Source organism: Verticillium alfalfae, genomic scaffold, assembly GCF_000150825.1.
Source record: "Verticillium alfalfae VaMs.102 supercont1.5 genomic scaffold, whole genome shotgun sequence".
Lineage (NCBI taxonomy): Eukaryota > Fungi > Ascomycota > Sordariomycetes > Glomerellales > Plectosphaerellaceae > Verticillium > Verticillium alfalfae.
This window is the reverse complement of record NW_003315034.1, coordinates 747,422-755,884: the sequence shown is the minus strand read 5'-3', so window position 1 is coordinate 755,884 and position 8,463 is coordinate 747,422. Positions and strand designations below refer to the sequence as shown.

Below are 8,463 nucleotides of genomic sequence, written 5' to 3'. Positions count from 1 at the left end.
CCCGCTCCTCCTCGAGCTTCGCCGCGAGCTTCGCCTGCGCCTGCGTATCCGCGTCTGCTGGGACCTCCTCTTGCTGCTTCTCGTCTTGCGCACGCGCCGCGGCGGGCGGCACCTCGGGCTGCACCTCGGGCTTAGATACGCGCTGCGCGTCGACGGGGACGTAGAAGTTGTGCACGCGCCACGGCGACTCGCCAAAGTTGACCCAGCGGCCGTCGTACCAGTGACCCGGCGGGTGGGTGCGGCCCGTCGCCTCGTCCTGGGCGCGCAGAAAGTTGTGGAAGGGGGCCGAGAAGACGGCGGCAACCTCCTTGGCGTCGAGGACGGGGATCATGGCCTCGGCCGGCGGAGGGGCGTCGGCATGAGCGTCAGCCGCGCCGGGCGGTCTCGTTTCCGTCGTCTGGTCGGTGTGCAGGAAGGCGACGCAGGGGCGCACGACGATCTGGGTCTGGGCGATGTTGCAAGGTAGTTCGCAGAGCGACTCGATGCGGAAGGGGGCAGGCAGGGGGTGATGTATGTTGGGCAGGCCGATTTCCTCAAAGGCCTCGCGGCGGGCAATCTGGTCTGGGTCGAGTCAGCGGGGGGTGGGTCTCGATCCAGGGCATGGCAGGGCGTAGATGCAGCAGCAGCAGCAGCAGCAGCAAGCGAGCAGTGGAAGAGGGGTGGACATACAGGGCGTCTCGTGAACGTCATCGGCCTTGCCACCAGGGAAAGCAGCGTGTCCAGAGTAACTGCGAAGGCTGGCGGCGCGCATGGTGATGACGACCCTCAAATCGCCACGGCGATCGGCAAATAGGAGGAGAAGCACGGCAGCGCGGCGGCTGGCGGGCAGGCGGTCCCATGTTGGCAGAGGCGGCGGCCTGTATGCTCGGAGGCGGGCGAGGGCGGCCGCCGATTGCGCTGTCAGCGGCGACATGGCGGCGGCATCCCAGTAGGAGGAGTCGAGATCGTGGTCGAGGTTGGAGCCTGTGTCAGCCTCGGGTCGAGAAGCCGAGGCTTTCCGCAGGTAGGTGACAAAGTTGCTGAGGTCTTCTTCGGTGGGTTTAGGTAGAGCAGTAGGTCCGAGTGGAATGCCGTGTGGTGGAATAGCGGCCTCGTGAAGTACGCTGCTGTCGCTGGACGCGGCTAGCGGTTCTGTGCTCATGGTGGTGAAAGAGGGAGAAGATGGGGGCAGTATCGAATATGGGAGGTGTCGTCACAAGATGATTCAGGTCCGTCACAGGCACAACCATCTTGGGTACTTAGGTAGGCAGGTGGGGTTTTAGCGGTGCCTGTCCGTGTCTAGGTATGCCGCTTAGCAAGCCTAAGTACCTACCAAGCCTACCTATCATGTAGGCACCTACAGACCAGGGACATGGTGGGGCACGGCGATCGGGTGAGCTGGGCCGTCATGAGGCCGGGGCGCCGAATGCGGGGGCGGGGCTGCCTTGGAGTTCCTGCCAGCCTCGTCTCTGCTGTGCCTGTGCCTGAACGGGATGGATACACGACGAAGAGATGGGACACGATCAAGCAAACCAACGACACCACAGATGGCCTGACCAGCCCATTATGCCAAAATCATCTCTATTGCCCTAGTTCCAGCTATGCCTGGTCCAAACGTTCTGCCTTCTCAACCAGTCACACCCGTGCTCCATCGTTCAGGACCTTGATCTTCCCCTTGAGAACCTCTCGCCGTCTCTGCTCCTCCGCAATGGCACGTCCGTGGCCAGACGTCCTCTTGGCCTGAGCCAACAGCTCGTTCCACTGCCTGTTAATTTTCTGCAGCAGTCCCGGAGACGCAGGCCCTGGCTTGACTCCAGAGTCGAAGCCTGTCCCAGGACCGGCGAGGAAGATGGGCCTTGGTGTATCCGGGCCGCTCGCCCTCCTCGATCTCATGGGGATGATAGGTCCTGGCTTGCCATCCCGCTCAGGCATTTGCTGATCTCCACCAAGACAGCGCACTTCACTACTCCTGCGTCGAAAGACCCTCGAAAACGCCCCCGAATATCTCTCCCTCCTACCAACCTTCGTCTCCTCCAGGTCGAACCGCGAACCCCCCGATCCCGGCAAATACGGCGTCCTCGCCACATCCGTCGACGCCGGCATCGCCCCCGTCTCGACCCTCGCCGGAACACCCCTCCTTCGTCCCGTCTGGCCCACATTGTCCGCGAAGCTCAACGTGCTGCTACGCCCATCACCCCGCGTCAGAACAGCAAGCTGCGTCGCCGTTGCGTGATACAGGTCCCGCGCCACGTCGACGCTGTGCTCGTTGTAGTTGCTCCGCCGCGCGGGAATCGTTTCAAAGTGATGCAGGCTCGGCGAGCGGGGCCCCGCGGGCAGAGACGCGCGCCGCGCGGGCTCGCGTTCGAATATGCCCAGCGTGCGCGCCGGCTCGGAGAGCGGCAGGTCGTGCCCCGTGCTGTAGATGCTGCTTGTTCGTGAGGCAGGGATCGTCATCGCCTGGACGCCAGGGTCTCCTGCCAACGTGCGGTCTTGTGCCCCCGATGTGTTGACGTGTAGTGCATCGTCGTTCGCGCTGGGCGGGGCGGGGCAGCTCGCGTGGCCGTCGTCGAGACGAGGTCGCTGCGCCGGCGGCAGGACGCCACTTTCAAAGGACATTTTCTCCGACGAGTCGACAGAGGAGCGTCTCGGAGGCGAGGTCTGCCATCGGGACACCTCGCTCTGCCACCGCGGAGCCGGCGGTGGAGGTGGTCGTGGCGGGGCGCTGGTTCGGGGACCTCCAAAGTCGGCCCACGAGCGGGTATGTTCGTGAAGCGCGATCGGCTTCCTCTTCGATCTCAGGGGCGGCGGCGGCGGACGAGGCTGGCTGGGGGGGATGCCGATTTCCATACCGTTGAAAACTTGGTTTGGCTTGTGATGATTTATGTTGTGAGAAACAGTGCGATGGAGCGATGGCGGGCGGTTGCTATCAGAGCGCAGTGCGAGACTGTTGAAAAGGGAATGCCGCATGGGGACATACTTAGGCGTCTACTCGCGTTGGCGGACGACAAAGGCGACGTCGCCGAGTCACTGGTTTCAATACTGAGAAGAACCCATCGCTCGACGGCCCTTTGTGACTTGAACCATGTATGACTGGGCAGTGTTGTGTGGCGCATGAATGACAAACAAAGATGAGTGCAGTGCTGATGAGTTGCTTTCAAGTCAGCGAAGACCGTAGTGTGACTTGTTCCTTTCTTGTAGTCGCTCGGAGCGGTGTTAGACTGCCCTATTAAGAGAACAAACACCAGCATAACAATCGAGAGCGACCAAGAATATGTGGTGGCGTCTAGACGCTGGGCTCGAGCTTCCATCCTCAGACACGTTGCTAGCTTCGAGACAGCAAAGAACATTGGTTATGAAAGTGTTAGTGCGAGGATCGACGATGAGGACGAGTAGAGGCAGACAGCTTGGCGGCACCCATCCACTCCCAATCTGTCGATTGCCAGATCCCAACCAAGCGTGCCAACCCCGTCAGTCAGGTCTGCTCGACTCGGCGGGTTGACTACGAGCACAAGCACGACAGCTTCACACGCATCCTTGGAAAAAATGGTATTCATTGCGTGAGACGATTCGAGATCATGACATAACCCCCCCCAACACAGCCGTTCCCTCTCCACATACGCCATTATCGTGAACCACAGTCCTATCCCCATATCGTTCGTGCTTCATTCCCCGAACACGCCGCTTACACCACAGCCGTGACGCGCCTGACGTTTCTCCTTGCGCCCTCGCCGCTGATCATGACGAGGCCCTCCATCTCCAGCGCCCGCATCGTCTCGCTAAAGTCAGCCTGCTCCACGGCCACGCTCGCGCCCTCGCTCAGCTGCTTGGCGACCTCGCTGTAGCGCACCGACTGTCCCGCGCTCGTGAGCTCGTCCAGCAGTCTCAGGATGGCGTCCTTGATCTCCTCGCGGCGCCTGCGCTCGGCGGAGCTCGTGCCCTCGGTGAGCAGGCTCATGTCGATGCGGCCCTGCGAGTCCGTGGCCGCCGTCTTGAGCGCCGACCGGATGAGGCGGCACGCCTCCTTGACGTCGTCGCGCGTGACGGTCGTCGAGAGGCGCATCTTGGCGTGCGCTTCGGCAAGACGAATCATGGACTCGAGCTGACGCGTCGTCGCCGTGATGCGCTTCTCGGCGGCGCGGACGTCCTGGCCGAGCTTGCGCATGTCGACGTAGTTCTCGACGAGCTCCTGGGCTGCGTCCTGTGAGATGGTCGGGTGGATGTTGGCGCGGGCGTAGGAGATGTAGGAGGTCAGGAATTCGACGGGCTGAAGTTTGTTAGTCGCCCAGTCACTTGCAAGAAAAGGTATCAGGGCTAGAAAACGTACCAGAATGTCCAGCTCCGTGGCGGCCGAGTCTGGCGTGTCCTCGAGGTAGAGGGAGAGAAGATGGCGAGCGAGCTTGCGGTCCGTCTTCTCGTCAACGCGATCCAGAATGAGGTAGACGAGATCGAAACGAGACAGTAGTGTCGGAGGCAGATCAATGTTTTGCGGCACGGGAAGATCGGGGTTGTATCGACTGCCGATGGGGTTGGCTGAGGCCAGAATACTGGTGCGAGCGTTCAGCGTCGTGATGATGCCCGCCTTGGCCACCGAAACAGTCTGCTGCTCCATCACTTCATGAAGCACTGAGCGGGTGGCGTCGGACATCTTGTCGAATTCGTCGATGCAGCACACGCCGCCGTCGGACAGGACAAGAGCACCAGACTCGAGCACAAGTTGCCTGCTCTCAGGATCCCTCGTGACGTATGCGGTCAGACCGACAGCGGAAGAGCCCTTGCCACTGGTGTAGACGCCGCGCGAGCAATCTTGTGGATGTAGCCGAGAAGCTGCGACTTCGACGTCGACGGGTCACCGCAGAGCAGCACGTTGATATCGCCTCTGTACTTGGGGCTACCTCCCTTCTGGAAGGTCTTGTTGGTGCCGCCAAACAGCTGGAGGAGAATGCCCTTCTTGACATCGTCCATTTCGTAGATCGATGGTGCCAGCGATCGCGACAGAAGATCGTAAATGTCGGACCGTGCTGCCGTTTCTTGAATCTTGGCTTCCTCTTCGGCCGACAACTTGCGCGTCTCCTCCTTGCCCTCGAGCTCGTTCTCGTCGTCGCCTTCGAGCATCAAAGTCGACGGGTCCATGCCCATCCTCTTCTTGTCCACCTTTTGCACATGCAGCACATCCACGTATGTCTTGTATACGCTCTTGATTGTCCTCTGTCGGGGATTGACCCTGACAGGGCTGGATCGAAAGATACCGGTGAGCTCCACGCGGTCACCAGCTTTGCAAAAGTCGACCAGGTCGTGGCCACATGACACAGACACAGAGTGAGGGGTTTGGCCGGCAGGTACAGAGTCTGGCGTCTCCTGGAGCTTGATGATCTGCTTGTCCTCGAATGTGCATCGGTTGTGAACGATCTGCATCGAGTTGTCGGAACCGCACCGAGGCCTGGGGCACTTGGTCGGCTCGCTGATCTTGCCGCGATCGAGACCGACGTTGACCGAGTGGTTGCAGACGTTGCATCGGAAGAAGGCGTCCTTCATGTCGGGGATGATGGGGCTCGTGCGGATGACGAGACCCTTGATGCTGACGAGCTGGTCCAGGTCTGATGGGTTGAGATCACGCAGGTTCGTCGTGGTCGCGAGGCCATAGGGCCTGACTTTGTAGACCATCTGTGATACCGCATCTTCCATGGACTGCTGGTCTGGTTGGCCGCCCGGCGAAGGGGCTCCATCAGGGCGGTCGGAGCTGGGGAAGACGGGTTCGGAGCTTTGCGAGCTGATCTGGTGAGAGCTCCGACCTGCGGTACTCTGGGACCGACGCTGCATATCCTCAGCCGCGGCGAGCTCCGTCATGATGTCATGCACAGACTGGTCCATGATAGGGACGAGATCCTGGGGATAGGACTGAATCTGGTGCCAGAACTTGCGGGTGGGCGGGTAGGCATTCACATCGGCAAGGTCCAAGTACATTTTCGTGTTGCCCAGCAGCAGCATTGTCTGGAGCTGCTCCATGTATGGCTTGGACTCGGCGTCCGGCGCCGCCTTGACCTCAGCCTCCGAGGCCCCGTCCTTGTACATGCGATACTTCTTTGTGAAGTGGCGCAAAAAGTCCTTAAAGGCGGTGAAGGAATCGTCGACGGAAATATTCGTTCCCCAAACAAGGGCTTCGTTGGCACCGCCCAGGCGGTTGGCCTCTGATGTGTTGGGGTCGCGGTTGCTGAAGGAGGCGGGGTCCGAACCAGGCACACTGCCGTCGCGCGTGATCCTGCCCGACTCGTTCAGGAAAATACGGCGAATGGGCTGAGCGGACAGACCCATCTCCTGGCGGCTGCGGGAGTAGGCAGAGCCGGAGCGCTGTCCGACAAAGAGAGCACTGCTTTCGCTGCGCAGCTCGGATTGGGCTGGCCGTGACCGGCCAGGACTAGAGCTGGGATCATAGCGAACGGGGGATGAGTCTACGACGGGGGGCCGGTCAGTACATATGTGGAGGTTTTAGTATGCTCTGCGCTTCTGACCTCTGACGGTGCCGCTGGCGCGGGGTGTTCTATCGCCGTCAATCGACTGCGTCTCGGTCTGTTGGCGCAAGGGAGAACTGGGCGCCGCTGTAGCGGTACTCTGGCTGTTCGTCATGTGTCGAAGCGGCGAGGACACATCGCCGAGCGCGGGGCCGGTGCGGCGATTGCCACCCAAGGCGGGAGAGGACTGGTAAAAGAGAGGGCTCGACTGAAGGCGCGAGGACGGGGGGTTCTGTCGGGGCGTCTGCGACCCGGCGGGTGCTTCAGCATCGTCGGAAGCGAGGGGCGCGGGGCTGCTCTTGGGAACCTCTGCGTTCCTGGTGGAGCGGCGCGGTGTCCCGGCCTGGGCGTTTCGAGTCGATCGTTTGCTCGGGGACGACATGTTGGGCGATTATAGCGAACAACGATTGCCGATGAAGAGCGGATGCGACAGCGCAGGGTTGAGGGTGAATGGCGGGTTGATGATCGCAGGAAGGGAGGGTGGGGGGGGGTGTTGAAAGTCGAAGTGGGCTGGCGACGACTGCAAATTGGCACTCTACGCGCTTTCACGCTCACTAGGGCAACCCCGAACGCGTTTCAGGGGGGTTGTGGACGCGTGCCACTTAACGCGGTACGTGGAAAGAGTACCTTTGGCTCCCCCGCCCTTAAAGAGGTACGTACCCCGGAAGGCGTTGTTCTGAACCGGAACGGCTCAACATTGCGCCCGCTACACTGAGAACCCCACCCAAGCACCGTGTCCAATGCGCTGTCGTGAGTGGGTGGTGAGCGCCAGGCTGGACACTTGTGCTGTCACGGATCGCAACCCACCAAGCCGAAGCTCACCGCGATACCCAGATACCCAGATACCCAGATACCCAGATACCCAGATCCGACCTCAAGCTCGACACATACCAGCACCATGGCGCCCGCTCTGTCGCTCTTCTCGGTGAACGCCGTCATCATCCTCAACACGGAGGACGGCACGAGGCTCTTTGCCAAGTACGGACCTCGAGCCCCCCCGAGACGCTCGCCTGGTACTGACAGTCCCAGGTACTACAATGCGCCCCACGAGGCCCTGACCGGCGGCAAGGAAGGTATGGGCTGCAGACGCGAACTGGGGGTTTCCGGTTGTTCGAGCTGACGAGGTGCCTACAGGCTCTGCTCACCCCAACCCGTACCCCGATGTCAAGTCGCAAAAGACGTTTGAGAAGGGTCTCCTCGAGAAGACGGCCAAGCAGACCAGCGATATCATCCTCTACGACAACAGGATCTGCCGTGAGCACGACCTTGAGACATGGCCCCGCGCAAGTTGCTGATACGGACGTGTGTGCAGTGTTCAAGATGGAGTCGGACGTCATGATCTACATTGTCGGCAGCGTCGACGAGAACGAGGTGTAGGGGGTCACTGTGAAGCTGTGAACCACGTGAAGCTGACGCTTGCCAGGCTCCTGTACAACGCCATTCTCTGCATCAGGGACAGCTTGCATCTCCTGTTCAAGTGAGTCGTGGCACCGTCCTACTTGCGGTCTACCCGAAAAAAAAAAGATCCAGAGCTAATTGCGTTCCATGACAGGTCCAGCGTCGACAAACGCACCTGCGTCGAGAACTACGTACGTCCATCATCTCTCGGCTGGTCCACGGACACGACCCGATCTAGAACACAGAGCTGACTGCTGCAGGACCTCGTCTCGCTCGCCATTGACGAGATCATCGACGACGGCATCATCCTCGAGACGGACCCCACCATTATCGTGCAGCGCGTGAGCAAGGCCCCCGCCCAGGACGTCGACCTGCGCCGCATCGACCTCAGCGAACAGGGCGTCAACAACCTGGCGCAACTAGGAAAGTCGAAGCTCGCCGACTGGTTGAGGCAGGGCCTGTAGAGAGGAGGAGGGGGGGCGGACGTGAAAGGGGGTCCATGTGGCTGGCTGGGTGCAACGGAGTTCTCGGGTCCTACAGGGCATCGCATGCATTGTTCGTCATGTTTGTCATGAAAGTA

General features: G+C 60.9%; 3 protein-coding genes across 3 annotated transcripts in view; 1 reads left to right on the top strand and 2 right to left on the bottom strand.

Moving 5' to 3' along the window:
- The window catches only part of VDBG_04552 (NUDIX domain-containing protein), a gene marked incomplete at both ends in the record, with an annotated part of 1,505 nt that extends 364 nt beyond the window's left edge, over positions 1-1,141 (bottom strand). Inside the window, 2 exons of the mRNA XM_003004900.1 lie at positions 65-561; positions 670-1,141. Coding sequence (XP_003004946.1) covers positions 65-561; positions 670-1,141 — 969 coding nt within the window. The remainder of the gene's footprint in view (positions 1-64; positions 562-669) is intronic.
- Positions 1,142-3,661: 2,520 nt separating this feature from the next.
- Positions 3,662-6,867, bottom strand: VDBG_04551 (DNA replication licensing factor mcm4; the record flags this gene model as incomplete). The annotated part of the gene is made up of 4 exons (XM_003004899.1): positions 3,662-4,243; positions 4,304-4,681; positions 4,735-6,425; positions 6,486-6,867. The coding sequence occupies 4 exons, from the start codon at positions 6,865-6,867 to the stop codon at positions 3,662-3,664; spliced, it is 3,033 nt and encodes a 1,010-aa protein (XP_003004945.1).
- A 516-nt stretch (positions 6,868-7,383) lies between these two features.
- On the top strand, positions 7,384-8,347 carry VDBG_04550 (coatomer zeta subunit; the record flags this gene model as incomplete). Its single annotated transcript, XM_003004898.1, has 7 exons — positions 7,384-7,463; positions 7,515-7,558; positions 7,620-7,739; positions 7,798-7,858; positions 7,909-7,962; positions 8,038-8,074; positions 8,144-8,347. 7 exons carry the CDS (start codon positions 7,384-7,386, stop codon positions 8,345-8,347), a joined length of 600 nt encoding a protein of 199 aa, XP_003004944.1.
- Positions 8,348-8,463: the final 116 nt, after the last annotated feature.